This window comes from Sinocyclocheilus grahami, unplaced genomic scaffold (assembly GCF_001515645.1).
Source record: "Sinocyclocheilus grahami isolate Dianchi unplaced genomic scaffold, SAMN03320097.WGS_v1.1 scaffold1392.1, whole genome shotgun sequence".
NCBI classification, from domain to species: Eukaryota; Metazoa; Chordata; class Actinopteri; order Cypriniformes; family Cyprinidae; genus Sinocyclocheilus; species Sinocyclocheilus grahami.
In genome coordinates this window covers 9,092-28,596 of record NW_015506571.1, presented here as the reverse complement: position 1 = coordinate 28,596, position 19,505 = coordinate 9,092, and the positions used below count along the sequence as shown (strand labels likewise).

The 19,505-nt window shown below is 36.0% G+C and overlaps 2 protein-coding genes across 2 annotated transcripts; both read left to right on the top strand.

The window, feature by feature from the left end:
• The first annotated feature begins 396 nt into the window (after positions 1-396).
• On the top strand, positions 397-10,496 carry LOC107569897 (DNA polymerase kappa-like). Its single transcript, XM_016256068.1, has 9 exons — positions 397-970; positions 3,516-3,593; positions 3,839-4,059; positions 4,822-4,941; positions 6,100-6,147; positions 6,857-6,935; positions 7,768-8,865; positions 9,237-9,288; positions 9,692-10,496. Exons 3-9 carry the CDS (start codon positions 3,919-3,921, stop codon positions 9,792-9,794), a joined length of 1,641 nt encoding a protein of 546 aa, XP_016111554.1. The 5' UTR covers positions 397-970; positions 3,516-3,593; positions 3,839-3,918; the 3' UTR covers positions 9,795-10,496.
• A 145-nt stretch (positions 10,497-10,641) lies between these two features.
• ankdd1b (ankyrin repeat and death domain containing 1B) lies at positions 10,642-18,046 on the top strand. Its single transcript, XM_016256067.1, has 13 exons — positions 10,642-11,232; positions 12,389-12,489; positions 12,628-12,726; positions 12,808-12,906; positions 14,058-14,162; positions 14,660-14,764; positions 14,880-14,978; positions 15,069-15,167; positions 15,322-15,420; positions 16,874-16,972; positions 17,069-17,167; positions 17,276-17,383; positions 17,747-18,046. Exons 1-13 carry the CDS (start codon positions 11,061-11,063, stop codon positions 18,044-18,046), a joined length of 1,584 nt encoding a protein of 527 aa, XP_016111553.1. The 5' UTR covers positions 10,642-11,060.
• Positions 18,047-19,505: the final 1,459 nt, after the last annotated feature.

The window sequence follows — 19,505 nt, the reverse complement described above, 5'->3', positions numbered from 1 at the left end:
TATGTTTAGCGATAGGGTAAGGGGTAGGGTTAGGGAGTGGTTGGGTGTCTAGCTCCACCCATTACATCCAGCGAGGGGGAGCTAAAGCTCCAGCTCCTCCCATTTGGCTCTGCAGCGAGCACCCTCTCTCCCGTTGTGGCTCGTCACATTGTACCATTCATCACCTGTTTTGCTAAAACCAAAGTAGCAATACAGAAGAAATTAGTGTCAGAAAGAACATCATAAGGGTTTGCGACAACATGAGGGTGAGTAAATGATGACAGAATTATTATTATTTTAGTTGAACTGTCCCTTTAACACAGCATGCTTACGAGCCAGGTTTATACTGCAGTGAATACAGGAAACTGTCATCATAATTGGAAATAGGAGAGAAGATGCGATGATGACTAGGTTAAGGTTGGGACATTGTTCACTGAATAAAACACTAAAGATGATAGGGAAGCACGAGACAGGGTTGTGTGAGGGATGTCGAGCAGAGGAGTCAGTGGAGCACATAATCATGACTTGTAAGAGATATGAAACACAGAGGCAGGTAATGAAGAATAAACTAAGGGAGATTGGGGTGCAGGAGATCACATTACAAGGGTTACTAAGCACAGTAAATAGGGCACAGAGTAGAATATTGATTACTTTTTTAAGGGAAGCAGGGGTTTTAAGCAGGATTTGATGTATGATGTGTGTGGATATTAATGTGAGGGGACAATGTGAGTGTTGTGTAAGTTTTAGTGGGAAAAGGGAATAGATAACCTATTAGCTGATCCACACTCCGGAGCAGAAGGGGGCGGTAATGCACCAATAAGCTGGATGCCAACCGCCGTTAAACTGGAAAGAAGAAGAAGAAACTGTCATCATCGTCTAGAGGCTTCTTCCACTGAAGATTTGATCGGATTATCGTGACACCCTGCGGCGATTTAAGCAGAATGTCCCTTCTGAAATAAAACAGACAGGCGGTATTCTGTGTTATGGATATGTAAGTAATCATTTAAATATTAACGTACAGTTACTGCAGTTCCACGCATCATGCCTTTTGTGTTCTTACCTATGTTGATTAACAGCGTCAAAACCACCCCTAAGTTATATGTGGCGGATCATTTCGACGCTTTTTAATCCATATCTTTCACCGTGAAATCAGCCATCTAGCTGGCTTTCTTGAGGAAACACGCCAGTTCCTCTTACGATAAACAAAGTAAATGTTGCGTAATGTGTCCCGTTATAAGAGACTCGCGCCATAAAATCAAAACACAAAAGTATATGTTAAACCCAATAAAAATGTCACAGCACTGTTTTTACTACTTTTTACGCATACATCTCATTTGTAAGACTTCTATTAGTCAGTCGCCGATACAGAGATACAGATCCTCTTTCGTCTCTCACATTCCGCCCACTCTTCGTTGTCTGTAAAGGAAGTTTTGGCAGTCCCAAAATATCGCGAGATATTCGCAATTGCTGCTACTACGGATGGAGTTAAGATCACAATTATGGACTCCAAACAAACACAACAAATGGTGTCCTCTTCCCGAAATGCCATTCAAGGCAAGGGCGCAAAAACACATTTTGGAAATGACTCGCAATAAATAAAATGCTGATAAAATGCCATAATGAACTCTCGCGAGACCAAGCGATAATTTCTCGACATTGGCCACTAGCCAAAAGCGAAACTAAAATCAAACGAAAATTTATATTACCGCTTTTTTAGTTGAGTTTTCTGACCGATACAGTGCAATCTGTAACGGCGTTAAAACTAATCTTATTTATGTAGGAACTACTTGTCACTGAAGAATATGCGTTATATTTATATAAATAAAAAATAAACCTTTTTGTATAGACATATCCTATCATAAAGTCGACCACAAAATAAATAACTAAATATAGCATACATGACCCACTTTTGTCACACTATGGGGCTTTTTTTTATTGAAACATAGGCTACAACAACTCATGAAACAGATAAAACTATAAAACCATTGTAATTAATAGCTATTGCAACTAATACAATGTGCACATTTATAACATTTACAATCAGAATCAGAAAGAGCTTTATTGCCAAGTATGTTTGCACATACAAGGAATTTGTTATAGTGTCACAAACTTCCAGTACACTGAGACAACAACAACACACAGATAATAAAAGTGAGATGTGAATAAAATACACATGCATAAATATAAACCTCAAAAAAAGAATAAATTGTATGTACAGGTGTGCTATAGATGGAATAGGAATAGAATAAAATAAAATAAGTTGTAGGGATGTACTAGGGTTTAGGGTGATAAAAAAGTATAAGGTTATTGCACATACTGTACTTTAATTGCACAATGGGAGAACATTAACGGTTCATGAGGTAGATTGCCTGGGGAAAGAAACTGTTCTTGTGCCTGGCTGTCCTGGTATTCGGTGCTCTGTAACGCCGACCAGATGGCAAAAGTTCAAAAAGGAGATGGCTTGGATGTGATGGATCCAGAGTGATTTTCTGAGCCCTTTTCCTCACTCTGGATGTAAGTTCTTGGAGGGTAGGCAGGGGGGCACCAATAATCCTTTCAGCAGTCCGAACCGTTCTCTGTAGTCTTCTGATGTCTGATTTTGTAGCTGAACCAAACCAGACAGTTATTGAAGTGCACAGAACAGACTCGATGACGGCTGAGTAGAACTGTTTCAGCAGCTCCTGTGGCAGGTTGAATTTCCTCAGCTGGCGAAGGAAGTACAACCTCTGCTGGGCCTTTTTAACAATGGAGTCAATGTGAGTGTCCCACTTCAGGTCCTGAGAGATGGTGGTGCCCAGGAACCTGAATGACTCCACTGTCGTTACAGTGCTATCCATGACGCTTCCTGAGCTTCACAAGCGCGCCGGCTCGCTTCCCCCGTCTGCGCATCCTGAAGCGCTTGATCAGCGCAACAGCTCCGCCAAGTACAACGTTCAGCAAAACGTCCGAATAAACGAAATCCGGTAGAAGATTGTGTGGTGTGTTCTGCCGAATGTTCAGCAGCTCATCCCTGGTAAAACTGATCGTGTTTGAGAAACAAAAAACTGGAAAAACTAACAAAAACAGTACAAACACTGGAGAGCCAAACACTGCGGCTGCCGTCTGTGGCGCCATCGTAATGTCAACACATGTCGTAACATGTAAGACAACCATGATTCTTGTCAGAAAGCATGCTAGTAGATATAGACTTGTGACAACACTCCGTGTTTTAAAAATCAAGTGATGTGCTTGTGATTTTGGTATTAAGTTAATTTGACAACTTAAGTTTACTTCTAAATTGCAACTTGAAAACAATAATCATACAATTTCCTATACCAGGGATCCTCAAATCTGGCCCACGAGATCCACTTTCCTGCAAAGTTTAGCTCTAACCCTAATCAAACACACCTGGGCATGCTAATCAATGTGTTCGGGATCATTAGAAAATCACAGGTAAGTGACTTTGATCAGGGTTGGAGCTAAACTCTGCAGCGCATTGGCCCTCCAGGGCAAGATTTGAGGAACCCTGTCCTATACTATGTTCATATATATTCCAGTACAGCAGGTGGCGATATAGACGCTCATTCCGGATATGCTCCTCTTCAAGAACAAGACGTTCAAATACGGAGTCTACGGTATATTATTCTAGTTTTTTAGTTACAACATTGTACATTCTTGCCTTGTGAATGTGTCTTTAACTATATATCTATGAGACAGGCGAGTAACTCAGTTAATACCAAATTCTTAAAAAATAGTGATATATGTTTATTCTATATTCATCCAACCAAAAGGCACGGGGAAAATCATTATTTTGCTTATTGTCAGAATAACTTCAGATTTTTAGCCTCCATGACAGTCGATTAACGTTACTGGGTTACAGGTTTTAATTTGGCTCCATCCCTAAAGATGAATTAAGCCAGTCAAAGTAAGTCGGGTGAAAGTGAAAGTATTACACAGAAGATGGAGAGTCATCATCAGGGTGCTGTGAGCAGCAGCTCTGGAGCTGATCTTCTCTCCAGGATCGCTCTCAATGATAACAAAGCTGGCATGGAGGGGCTGGACAGAGACAAGATCAACAAGATCATTCTGGAAACCTCCAAGGTTTGCACAGCTATTTATTTACTTGGGTTACACGGTATTATGCATACTTGGGCTGTGTATTTAGGCTATATGAATGGTTTTATAAAGTGTAGCCTTTGTCAGGGGTTTTCAATCTTGTAAGTGCCATAGATGATACAGTATGATGAATACATATATGATCATCCTCATGGAGTACTGTTATCCCACTTCTGACAGACCTATCATAAGGGGAAGTCGTGGCCGAATGGTTAGAGAGTCGAACTCGGGTTAGAGTCTCGTACCGGCAGGGATTGTAGGTGGGGGGAGTGAATGTACAGCGCTCTCTCCCACCTTCAATACCACGACTGAGGTGCCCTTGAGCAAGGCACCGAACCCCCAACTGCTCCCCGGGCGCCGCAGCATAAATGGCTGTCCACTGCTCCGGGTGTGTGTTCACGGTGTGTGTGTGTTCACTGCTGTGTGTGTGCACTTTGGATGGGTTAAATGCAGAGCACTAATTCCTAGTATGAGTCACCATACTTGGCCACATGTCACGTCACACTATATGTCACACACTATTAGATTTATTATTCATTTATTTACTTATTCATTTTAATCTAATTTATTATTATATAAAAAAAATTAAATACGTGTAATCTTTATAAACTAACAAAAAATGTTGTTTACATCGTTTTAGATTAAGTATAGCAAGATAGCAAGTCACAGTGCAAGACAATGTTTACATAGCTTAATGTCAATTACCTATTGTTGTACAGAAGACCTATTGTTTATTTTGAATGACAGGGATCTAAATTTTATGAGAATGAACTGAAGAAGGAGCAGCAGGTGAATCAGCGCATTGAAAAGATGATGGAGCAAAAAGCAAGAGTCACGAAAGAACAACTGAAGCAAGCACAAGCAGAGGTAACTCTGTAATGATTGTCATAAATGTTATGATTGGATTTTGGATTTTACATTTACATTTAGTCATTTTGCAGACGCTTTTATCCAAAGCGACTTACAATTGGGGAATACATAAAGCGATTCTTCTTAAAAAGGCAAACAGACACAGGAAGTGCTTGTAAAACCAAGTTCTAGGCATTGTTCAAATAAGTACAAGCTAGAAAGGGAAGGAATAAATAAAGAGAAAGAGTTTTTTTATTTATGATGAAGTCAGGTAGCGTCGAAAGAGATGAGTTTTCAGCTGTCACTTGAAAATTGTCAGGGATTCAGCATTCTGGATAGGGGTGGGAAGATCGTTCCACCAGCCAGGAGTGGTGAACGAGAATGTTCTGGAAAGTGATTTTGAGCCTCTCTGTGATGGTACCACGAGGCGTCGCTCACTAGCGGATCTCAGACTTCTGGAGGGGATGTAGATTTGTAGTAGTGAGTGGAAGTAGGCGGGTGCTGAGCCTGTGGCTGCTCTATATTCAAGCATCAATGTCTTGAACTTGATGCGAGCCTCAACCGGTAGCCAGTACAAGGAGATAAAGAGAGGTGTAACATGGGCTCGTTGAAGAGTCGTACCGATCCATTCTGAATCATTTGTAGAGGTTTGGTAGGTGATGTTCTTTCATCCATGCCGAGATGTCCGCCAGGCAGCCTGAGATCCGTGCAGCTACCGTTGGATCATCTGGTTGAAATATTTCCAACCATATGGACACACAAATTTCATGTGTCAGTTTTATTACTGTAATGTGAAAAAAATCTCATTCTCACTATCATTGAAAAATAAAAATATATATTATTTAAATCAAATCAAAATATTTATGCATCTTGGTTAATTTATATTGATATTACTTAAAAAAATGATCTGTCACCCTCATTAATGTTTTTACAAAATTGTAGAAATAATGACAATTACAAGCGCAAAAATAAAATATTTTGGTAATGACAGGTGGGGAATGTGCTTTAATGTCATGAAAATAATGGCACATGCACTGAATCTTAATGGTCCTAAAATAAGCTGTATTGTCTTTATGCAAAATATAGTGAAACATGACCTGGCCAATGCATTAATTTTAGGACTCCTTTTCTCAGCTGTTCAGGCAGAATTATTATTTAAGAGTTTTCATACCACAGGTGGACAAACTGACGTGTGAACTGGAGAGGAGTCGAGAGCTGGGCCGTGTGATAAGATATATATATATATATATATATATATATATATTCAAAAAAACATACTGTACAATACTGTATAGATATGTATATATATATATATATAAAGTATATATTCTATTTATGTGTGTTGTATAGGAACATCTTCTCAGTTGTTTCACTTCCCTATTTATTGGATTTATTTATTGGTTTTAAGCATTATAAACATGTCTGTATAACGCCCTGAATGATTTCCACACAGTTTCAGGGTTCGTACGGTCATGAAAAACCTGGAAAAGTCATGGAATTTTAAAACACCAATTTCCAGGCCTGGAAAAGTTTTGGAAAAATAAATAAACCCAGAAAGTTTTGGAAAAGTCATTGAAATCTATTTCACAAAACTCTGTATAATAGAATTGTGTTTAATCAGGTCCTGAATTTCTGTGCGGGATTGCGCATAGGCTATATCGCATAGTTTTACTCATTCCCGCAGCTTTTGACTTTAAAATAATGGATATTCACACATTTATTCAATAGCCTATAGCATGTAGGTTTGATGAGTAAATAATCAAACCTACATACTGAGTCCAGTCCACACAGACTGATCAAATAAGTCATTTGAAAACAGCATGAGTGATTCAGCTGTACGCGTCTTCTCTCTTTGACTTTCTCTTCAAACGGCTTCACATCGGCGAATCTTGTCTGCGCTACAAGAGCCGCTGCATGCTGCGATACAAGAAAGATCTTTGCTGCTGCTAAGGACCTTCTCAAAGTTGAGATTGACAGTGTCAGCCCTCAGCCACTAAAACTAAGACTCATGGGTATATATTACACCTCATGTTATTCTCGTAGTTGTTCTCCGTTATTTCTTTGAAATATTAATGTAGTGGGAGAACTTGCACAATTGGTGGCTGACTAAATACTTTTTTGCCCCACTGTATATGTATATCACCAAGGATGCATTTATTCAAAAATACTGTAAAACTGTAATTACAATAAGTTTAAAAATGTTTTCTATTCGATCAGATTTTGAAATATAATTTATAATCCTTCTGAAATCATTCTAATTATGCTTATTTGATCAGATATGCTGATATGATTTTTTCCTGATCATACTTTCTTATCAATCTTGAAAACAAAGTTTTCAATTTTGATGAACAAAGATAAATTTTTTCAAGGATTTTTTTTGGTGAACAAAGTTCAAAAGAACTGTTTATATGAAATTAATTTTTTTGTAACATTAGACCTATAAAAGTCTTTATTGTCAAAGTCTTAAACTATAAAGTTTAAAAGTTTTTTGATCAATTTGATGCACCTTGCCAAGTAAATGTAACTTTTAAAAAATACAATCTTTATATAATTTCTATAAAATATATAAATTTTAGACAAAAAAAAATCTATGAACTATATATAATAATAATAATAATAATCTTATTATTAACTCGTAATGTTTTGTCTAAAGTTTATTGTATCATTGCATGCAATATTTGCCATGTTTTTTTTGGAAACATGAAATCTAAATGATTCATCATTGCAGTATTTGGCATCATGCACAAAGAATCAGACCATACAATCAGATTTTTTTCTTTCTTTCTGAAGCTGTCTTAGGTGTGTTTATTTCAGATTCAGTTTCTGATGTGTGTTTTGCAACAGGTGTTCGAGTGTCCGGCTTTATCAGCGCTGAAGATAAAAAACCTCTTCAGAGGAGTATAATGGGATTCCTGCAGAAAGGTGGATCTGATTCAGGCAATTTCACGCAGTGTGCTGGATCTGTGCTCAAAGCAGAAGAAGACAGTGATGGTGCCAGTTTCCTAAAGCCACAGGCCACTGAGATGAAAGTACCTTCTGTGTCTGAGCAAAAACCCAAATCTAAAGGACCACAGCAGCAATCGTTTTTTCAAAGAGCACAGTTGAAAAGACTACAGCTGCAGCAGCAGGTACAAATTTCTGTTATGGCTGGTACAGACACAACAAACAATAGTGCTGACGCAGCTGCTGATACACAGACAGATCTACCAACAACAAACAATCTGTCAGACACAACATCAGCAAAAAGTTTGTCCAATACAAACTCAGGGACAGACACAACAAGCTACGTAAACAAACCCGCAGTTTTAAAGCCATCATTTAAAATCTCAACCCAGGTGCTGCCGTTTCTCACCTGTCCTGTGTGCAACATAGAGATGAAGGATGTAAACCTTACAGCCTTCAACAACCATATTGATGAATGTCTGAAGGGCAGTGCGGTGGATAATGAACCCACACATTTGGATGCGCCTAAGGACCAGGAAGAGCTCAACAGCAAACCACCTGCATCAAGTTCAGAAAGCAGGACTTTAAAATCCTCAAGCCACGACCCATCCTGTAATGAAGAGAAGCCGTCCACTAGCATCTCTGTGCCACTGGTGGAAACTGATGAAGACGGTGATTTCAAGACTCCATTTTTTAGTCACAGGACAAAAACAAATGGAAAGCGTTCTGTTCTTTCTAAAAAGAAGATGCCTGTTTGTGAATCTAGTTCTAAAGCATCACCCACAACACACAATCTTGGGGCTGTCACAGAGATGTCATCTGACTCGAACGGCTCGTCTTTGACGTGTCCCGTGTGCAGTCAGTCGCAAAGCACTGATGACCTCGCGCTCTTCAACCGGCATGTGGATATGTGTCTCAACCAGGATGTTCTGCTGGAGTTTAGAGAATCTCATCCTCCTGTGGGTTATTCAGATGAACCAGCACTCAAGAGCGTACGAGGTCAGTGCAAAAAAAAAAAAGAATAATAATCAACACTTTAGTATAGGGACCAATTCTCACTATTAACTACTTGCTTATTAGTATGCTTATTATTAACATATTGGCTGTTTATTAGTACTTATATCTGCATGACCATATTCTATATCCCTAGTCCTACCCAGTACATAAACTTAACAACTACCTTACTAACTATTGATAAGCTGCAGATTAGGGGTTTATTGAGGAAGAAGTCATAGTTAATGGTTTGTTATTAGTGAGAATTGGGCCTTAAAATAAAGGATTCAAGGAATCGCATTTGGTAACAATAACCATAACATGACAAGTAAGGAAAGGAAATGATTATAATACTTTTGTTGTTTTGTTTTTTACAGGCCAACTGGGGGACCAGGGAAGAGTTTCTAAAGTGAGAGAAAAAAGCAAAAGGTATTTAACTGTAAAAGGCAATAGTACAATATTGTAAGAATGCAATTTGAATGTACACAAATGTTTAAAAAGTTTGGGGTCAGTAAGATTTTTTAAAAATATTAATACTTTTATTTGAGCAAGGATGCAATAAATTGATCTAAAGTGACAGTGAAGACATTTATAGTGTTAACTTTCTATTCATCAAAGAATCTTGAAAACATGTATCACAGGTTACACAAAAATATCAAGCAGCACAACTGTTTTTAACATTGATAATAAGAAATGTTTCATGAGCAGTAAATTGGCACTAAGTGGCTTTATTCATGAACATTAAACAAATCTTACCAGCCCTAAACTCTAACACTAATGTGTATTCTTTTTGTGTCTCATGATATTTATGTATTCTCCATTTTAACTACAGGCAGGGATCATCTCTTCTTCCTCCCTCGAAAAAACCCAAAGTGTTGAGCACAAAACACACGATCGACAAGTTCTTCAAAGGCAATGCCGGACAGAAAGTCTAATTCTTTTACAAATCCAGAGAGTTTTAATTTATGAAGAAGAGACTTTATAATCCATAAGGATTTTGCTGGATTCACTTGAGGGAATATTTTGATGGAACAAGTAAGAAGATTCTTGTAGGGTGAAGAAAATCAGGTGTTTGATAAGAGATGTTTCAGATGATATACTCTGACACAAAGCTGAAAAACTGTTTGGGTATATTTTTTGTCATTATTGAAATGTGTATTTGTGTGGTGGAAAAATGCTTCAAATTTATACTTTTGGACTTGCCTCTTTCAGTATTTATGTAGATCATTGAGGTTACATGTACATTTATATATGAGTGAAATAATTTTATTCTATGCATAAATGGAAATGAGCATTTAATTGTGTATGGATATTGTAAAGCACTTTATAAACCATGACATAAGGCTTACCATCTAAATAATAAATATTTTCAAGTTTCATAATTGATAAATTTTTACAATTCTGCATGTATATAGGCAGTATATCTAATTTCCACCAAAAATAAATGAACAAAAACATTGTTCTCTTAATGTTGCTTTGTGTCGGTACGGAAATATATCAGGTTGTTTTTCTTTGTTTGGAAACTATTTAAACAGCTTTACTCTTGTTGTTGTTTATTCATCAATTCTCTTTCCATGATAAATGCTAGGATGTTATTTATAGTATTGTAAAGTACACTTCCATTCAAATGTTCGGTAAGAATTATTAAATGTTTTTGACAGCAGTCTCTTATGTTCACCAAGACTGCATTTATTTGATTAAAAATACAGTTACAAAAGCGATATTGTGAAACATTTTTTATTTGAAGTCTTCGGTATCACATGATCTTTCAGAAATCATTCTGATATGCTAATTCGCTGCTCAAGAATGATTTATTATGATCAATGTTAAAACCGTTGTGCTGCAAGATGCATTTTTCACCTCCCCAGGATTCTTTGATGAACAAACTTAAACAGCAGCATTTATTTGAAATACAAATCATCTGTAAATGTAAATGTCACTTCGATAAATTGAATCTGTGCTTGCTAAATAAATGTATTCATATTGGGGAGGAAAAATCATATTGACCCAAACTTTTGAATGGTGGTGTATATATGCATAATAACCTTAAACCTCAATCAGCCATTTAACTCTATGTACTCTGGGTGAGAGCGCATGTCTTTGGGGCGTGAGCTCTTGAGTGCAAACAAAACCATCCACCCGGTGTATTTTACAGAATACACGTCTGCAACTCTTAAGAGCTGTGCAACCAGTACAGTACTATGGAGAGGAAAGCTAAAGCCATAAAAGACTGCATACTGAAGCAGCCTGTTTGGAAAAAGGAGAACCTTCATCCCAAAACATGGTTAAAATCAAACCATGTCAAAGGTTTTACTGAATTCATACTGCCAAATGACATTGAAGAAGATGGTGGTTATGACTGTAAGGAAATGTGTGAGTATAGATTTTCCTTCTTGATTGTGCTAATGATATTTCATATATTTAATGGTTATGATGATTCCTCAGTACTGTTCATGTGTTAATAATTGTCAAGCAAACAAGTTGTAGTTACTCCAAAATAGCCTCTATATTTTGAATTATGAGTTCATATGTATTCATAAAAGACTGGAAAGATTGATGCCCGTCTACCATTCATTTTCCAACCTATATTTAGAAGAATATTCAGTGTTCAGTACGAGTTAAACACAAGCATGTGTACCACGGTTTCCATGTCTTTCCATGGAAATAAATAAAATCCGAATTACCCTGAGGCGCTTACAATGGAAGTGAATGAGGCCAATCTGTAAATGATAAATGAATATCAATAAGACAAGAACACATAAGCATAATTGAACAATACATAAAAAGTATGTTAACATGATCTTGGTGTAAAAAAAAACACCACCAAACTTTTCTTTCAAAGTTACTACTAATACTTACAAAGATTGAAATAGTATTTATACAATTTTAACAGAAGAATTTATAAGTGATTTTATACAATTACGAACGTCACATTTCTGCTTGTAAATGCTCCTGAAATCGATCACGCTCACTTCCTTTTTTAAGTACCTCACCTCGGCAACCTTAGTTTTTCCTTTTTAATGAAAAAAAGGGATGAGTCATTGTCATGTTTAGTTTTTTCTTCAATATTAAACCTATTTTATAACCGTACCGAACTTGGAATATTTCTGAATATTGAAATCAGATTAGAATTCCAGCACACAAATGTTATTTCCGCGGTAACTGAAGTGTGTACTATTGGCCTGTCTGACTCAACATTCATTTATCACACTTGACATCATGTCTTCCAGTGGTCCTTAAAGTGAACACCCAAAACACAAACTGTACTCAGTGATATTTACACATCTCTGTGTACGTCAAACAGAATAGTAGTTACTTTGATATTTTCCTGTAGTCACTCATAATTAAAAACTGCTCTAGAAAAAAAAATACCATGGTTTTGAAACATAGTACCATGGTAAAACCATAGTGAGTACTATGTAAATACCATGTCGAACCAATAGAAACATGATAATCATGCCATCTAATACATCGCTGTTTCATACCTTTTATGTAAAGTATAGTATTCAACTGATCATTCAACCTACAGTGTTGGAGGTTGAGAAAGACTTCATAGAAGCCGCAAAGAGAAACGACGTGGAGGGCATGAAGCTTCTCGGGAGAGGCGTTAATGTCAACTCCAAGAATGTGGTATGTCAATAAACTGCTCTTAGCTCACTTACACACATGTGGGATGGGTGTTTAAGAGCAGAATTTACACAGTAGCAAATACAGACGTGTTTGTTCACCGTCTCTGAGCAGTTCTTATGAATTTGTGTCTCGTGTCAGCACGGTCGAACTGCTCTTCATTATGCTGTGGCCTTCAGAAATGTGGAAGCTGTTGATGTGCTCCTTCGAAGGAGAGCCAAACTAGATTTGCAAGATAAGGTATATGTTTGCCCAGTCGTTAATGATTGACACTGTTACTCTTAATAAGATCAGTACTACGCTCATACTGTGTTTCTGCAGCATGGACTGACTGCTGTTCACTTAGCAGCATGGTTTGGGAGTTTGGAGATCCTCAAGTTACTTGTGCAAGCTGGCGCTGACCAAAGCATTGAAAATACGGTGAGCTGTTCGCTGACCATTTAATTGATTTATTTTCAGGTTTATTTGACAGGAACAATGCGCATCAATGATACATAAATGTACTATGTGCCAGAATTAGCCAGAAGGCTTATTTTGCATCTGCAGTCCCTGGACTGATGGTAAAATTGTCACCCTAAAAATATGAAATAAATAATCTATACATAATACATACATGCTTCAAAATGCATATACAATTTACACTATATCTAATACATGTAGTTCTATCCCAATACAAAAACTAAAAAAATCAACATCCGCTTAAAAATTACGCTATACATAAAACCAACAAATCAACACCAGCTCACTCAAACACACAATCCAACTGTCAGACAATATGACAAGCAATGTATCAATACAGTGATTCATAAAATAAAAATAAAAAGTATTTATATGGATTAATCTGCAGTTGCTGTGGCATTTCCATATAAATACATACCACATTAAATCTACTACTACTCTATAATTATTTTTTCTCTCAAATTATGAACTTTAAGTGTTTCAGAAAACTTGCAGAAAATATTTCTAACCATAATTTTACATATATATTGTTTCACATAAATAATTCACAATTGGGAATTTTTTGAATGAAAGACCAAAAGGATAAATAATGCATATGTATTTTCATAACATTCTTTGCTCATATTTACCAAGAGGGCTAATAATCTCAACTGTTTAAATAAAAGTTTTTTTTTTCAGATTTTCACGCAATAATTTATGTAGAAACTCATGAACACACATGACCTTTAACCTTAAATTTATTTCAATTCTTATTTTTTATATTACTGTAACACCACTAGCATTAAAATGAGTAACTATTGCTTTTATGTAAATTAAATTAACTCTTAATTTATTAAATAAATTCATATTCATTTCACTTTCATAAAGACTGCACTTTACAATTTATATATACAGTATATATATATATATATATATATATATAATGTAAAAAGGATTCTAATGTTGTGTATTATTCTAAGTGTTTTAAATTATATTTGTTTCCCATTTGAATTGTGTACACTGCAGATGCCCTCTAGAAGTGAGTGACAACATCTGCCACTGCAATTGTGTAACACCTCATATGGCTTATTCATAATGCATTTAGGACATAAATGTAAATATTCTGTGTTCAGGAGGGTCTGAACATGATGCACTGCGCTGCCATGAACAATCACACTGATATTGTAGCTTACATTGTTGATGACTTGCAAATGGGAGAACTTGACAAAGAAGACCAAGTAAGGAAACAGCAGTTACAATAAAAGCAAGAACCAGAATTAAACGTATATATAATATATATATATATATATATACATATATATATATATATATATATATATATATATATATAAAATGTAAAAAGGATTCTAATGTTGTGTTTTATTCTAAGTGTTTTAAATTATATTTGTTTTCCATTTGAATTGTGTACACTGCAGACGCCCTCTATAAGTGAGTGACAACATCTGCCACTGCAATTGTGTAACACCTCATATGGCTTATTCATAATGCATTTAGGACATAAATGCACATATTCTGTGTTCAGGAGGGTCTGAACATGATGCACTGCGCTGCCATGAACAATCACACTGATATTGTAGCTTACATTGTTGATGACTTGCAAATGGGAGAACTTGACAAAGAAGACCAAGTAAGGAAACAGCAGTTACAATAAAAGCAAGAACCAGAATTAAACGAAACACTCAAACATAAAGTTTGCATGTTGTTTTTCTGTCAGTATGGTAACAGGCTTTTTGCCCTGGCCGCAGCACACGGCTGTGTTCGCATGCTACAGATGCTGATGGAGGAGCCTTACAACATGGCCACCATGGAGGAAAATGAGGTTCATTTATTATATCCTTCAGTTTGTAGATGCTTTTTTAATTCACAGAAAAGTATGTGTTGTAGCTGTAATAATTTGTTCAGCAGGGCCTGGTTTTCTCTGGTTTGATTGACAGGTTGGGGACACACCTCTGCATCTGGCAGCCAAAAACGGTCAATGTGAAGCACTGCAGTTACTTCTAGACAACTTTAACATTCGCAATGAGGTCAACCAGGTAAAAATCTGTCCTATTTAATGCAACATTGATCCTTCTCAACACAGAAAATGCACACACACATTGATGTGATGTATTTGCGGTGTGTAGGCAGGACAGACCGCTCTGTATCTGGCTGCAGATGGAGCTCATGAGGACTGTGTACAAGCCCTGCTGGAGGCAGAGTGTGACCCAAACATCTTCACCTTAGTATGTACTGAGTATGTACAGAGGTGATGATTTTAAACATCTCTTTTGAGGGCAACGTTGTTTACCATTATTGACAATGGTTTTTTTTAACCATGAAGTATTAAACATATTCAGCATTGTTTCTTAGAGAATGGTTACCTGTGATGATTTTCAGAGCAGAAGCAGTCCTCTGCATCCGGTCTGTGAGAGGGGCCACTTTCCTATTGTCAAACTCCTCATCAATAGTGGAGCCCAAATGAACGCTCAGAACCAGGTAAGACATTTTCAACATTGTTTTTTTTCCCTGCTGCCTGAAGTTTTTAATGCTACTGAATTGACACTAATGTCAATTAAAAGTTAAACTTAACCATATAGTGTAACATTACATAAGAATGGAATTTTAAACATTGTCATTAAAGCATTTTTTTAATCAACTGGTCAATATATTTTTAATACAAATGAATTAAGTTACGTTATAGATAGCTATAATGAACACTACTGTTCAAAAGTTTGGGGCCAGCAAGTCATTTGTATTTTTGGTTATTTATTTATTTGAGTGCTGTCAAACGATTAATCGCGATTAATCGCATCCAAAATAAACGTTTTTGTTTACATAATATATCTGTGTGTGCTGTGTATATTTATAATTTACATATAAGTACACACACACACGCATGTGCATACTTCAGAAAAATGTTATGTTTGTATATTAAATATATTTATATATAATATAAATTATATGAATATAAATATATACATGTAAATATTTTCAAAATATATACTGTATGTATATGTATTGATATATACATAAATATACACAGTACACACATATATATGTAAACAAAAACTTTTATTTTGGATGCGATTAATCGCGATTAATCATTTGACAGCACAAATTAATTTTTTTATTTTTTTAAGATTAACACTAGTATTTAGTAGGATGCATAAAATTATTCATGACAGTAAATACATTTATAATGCTATGAAAGATTAGTATTTTAAATAAATGCAGTTCTTATTCACTTTTTTTTATCAAAGAATCGTGGAAAAAAATGTATCATGGTTTCCGCAAAACTATTAAGCAGCACAAAATGTTTTCATCATTGATGATAACACGAAATGTTTCTTGAGCAGCAAATAACAGAATGATTTCTGAAGGATCATGTGACACTGAAGACTGGAATAATGAAGCTGAAAATTCAGCTTTGCCATCACTGGGAAAAATTACGATATATTAAAATAGAAAACAGTTATTTTAAATGGTGCTAATATTTCAGAATATTGCTGTTTTTACTGCACTTTACTGATCAAATAATGCAACAATGGTGAGTATAAGAGGCATTTAAAAAATAAATCAAATTAAAATTAAAATCTTACCTTCTCTGAACTTTTGAACAGTTATATGTCCAATTCAAGCTTTTGCTTTAAACACAGATACATTATTCCTCAAAGCTAAAATAATTCATAATTAATTAGTACCAAAAGTGAAAACTGACAATGTATAAAATACTTGACTGACATTTTCAAACATTGCAATTTCCCCCCTTTGGCTTCTTATTGAATTCAATATGATGATCCAGTAAAAAAAAGATCCAGTACTGAGCATTTTAACACACATCTTTTTCCTTCATGACAACATGAGTATAATCCATATTAAGCATAAATACCCTAATGCTAGATTAAACCTTCAAGATTGATTGACTGATTGATTGACTGTTTCATTTCAGCAATTGCACACTTCATTTCATCTGGCAGTGAAGAACTGTCATATTCCAGTAATCCACACCTTACTTGAGGCTGGCTGTGATCCAAACGTAAAGGATCATGTGCGTTATCTCTTTTTTTCATACGTCATTTGTGAAATGATATTTATCACTGCATGCACGTGTTTCAGTAGTTTATTATTCATTCACCACACTCAGATGGGGCAGACTGCACTCCAAATCGCCGCTGAGATGGGAAAGGTGGATGTGGTGGAGATGATTCTGAAAGCTGGGGTGGATCTGGAGATTCAGGACAGGGTGACAGACCGTGTCTGACATTTTACACTGCCTGATAACGCTTTTAAAAGACCGTAGAGAAAAAGGCAATTTGTGAGAAGTTATTTTTGTACTTTTTTTCTTTCACAGCAAAATAAAACCGCTCTTGGAGTGGCAGCGAGGGGAAATATGGTGATTATTGTGGACATGATCATCAAAGCTGAGAGATATTTCAGATGGAAGCACGATTTTCAAATGGTAGGCATCCAGATTTCCAATGTGGGTCAAAGCAGACCGTGGAATAAAAGGTATTGTGTTTTGTAAAGGAGTGGGAAGCACATTTTCCTCCCACCAAACGTCACGGCCTGCTATAACCTCTGTCATTTTCTATTAAACCCAGTGCAGGAGGTGTAATGCAGTATTAAAACATGTATAATTCAATTCAGAAAGGTCACCACAGCACATTTATTTGCACGAGGGTTGCATATGTCAAAACTGATCATTCTGAATAACAGCAAACATATTCATTGTGCTGTAAATATACCTGTGCTAATTTCAGCACCTGGCCTCTGGCGAATCTGGCCTTTCTCAGAGCTGGATGTTATTTGATTACCCTTTCAGACTAATACAGATGCTATTGAGAGCCTGCACAGCGAATCACCGCTGACGTTTAAATTAGATCACTCTCCTGACATGAAGCCGGTGCGCGATATAATATGGGACCTCGCATACAAACACCTCAAGCGCAATGACTGGAAGAAGTTGGCGGAGTTCTGGGAGTTCACAGATGATCAGGTGGCTGCCATCGAGGAGCAGTGGACAGGTCAGACAAGATGCTTTAGGATTAGATCTTTATATTCAAAAACACATCAAAATAAACCCCAAACAGGAAGTTCAACTACATCAATGTTAAAGGGTTAGTTCACCCAAAAATGAAAACTCTCCTCACCCTCATGTCGTTCCAAACCCATAAGACCTTCGCTCATCTTCAGAACACAAAATAAGATATTTTTGATGCAATCCGAGAGCTCTCTGATCCTCCATAGACAGCAACTAAACTGTAATGTTCCCAGGTTCAGAAAAGTACTGTATAAGGACATTGGTAAAATAGTCCATGTGACATCAGGGTTCAACCATAATTTTACGAAGATACGAGAATACTTTTTGTGCGCAAAGAAAAAAAACCCCACTTTATTCAACAACTCTTCTCCTCATCCAGTCTTCCTGCAATGTGCCATGCGCTGCAGACAGGATGAGGAGAAGAGTTGTTGAATAAAGTTGCTATTTTAGTTTTCTTTGCACTTAAAAAGTTTTCTCGTAGCTTCATAAAATTACAATTGAATCCCTGATGTCACATGGATTATTTTACCAATGTCCTTACTACCTTTTTGGACCTGGGAACATTACAGTTGTGTTGCTGTCTATGAAGGGTCAGAGAGCTCTCAGATTTCTTAAAAAATATCTTAATTTTGGTTCTGAAGATGAACAAAGGTCTTACGGGTTTGGAACTACATGAGGGTGAGTAATTAATGACAGAATTTTTGGTTTTGAGGTGAACTGGTTTTTGGGTGAACTATCCCTTTAAATCAAAAACTAAAAGTTGAGACTAATTTTATTTTGAAATGTACACTATTGCTTAAAAGTTTGGGTCAACAAGATTTTTTTATTTCTGTTTTTAATTAATACTTTTAAAATAGAAAAGTTGTTTTAAATTGCAATATTTTTTAAAATAGACTTTTAAAAACGTTCAAAAATTATTCCAACCCCAAACCTTTGAACAGTAGGCCTAATGTATTTATTATTAAAATGTTATTTTTAATAAAACTAAAATCTGTTTGACTATCATGCATATATTTATTTCTTAACTACTTATAATTATGGTAAAATTATTTAATCTAGACAATACATCTATAAAACATGTTATAGATAAATCTGAATCAGTGACACTGAATATAAGGCCCTTAAAGGGATAGTTCATCCAAAAATAAAAATTCTGTCATTAATTACTCACCCCTGTAAGATCTTCGGAACACAAATTAATTTATTTTTAAATCAACCATTTTTTTTTTTTTTTACATTTTATTAATTAATTTTACACGCATGCATCATGGTACTCTCGATTAATGCCGGAGGATGGTGACGCTAAATAGAATTGTTGAATAAAGTCATTATTTTTGTTTTCTTTTGCACACAAAAAAATATTCTCATAGCTTCGGTTGAATCACTGATGTCACATGGACTATTTTAACGTTAAAGTCCTTACTACATTTCAGTTACATTGCTCTGTATGGACAGTCAGAGAGCTCTCGGATTTCATAAAAAAATATCTTTGTAAAAAAATAACAAAGGTCTTATGGGTTTGGAACGACATGAGGGTGAG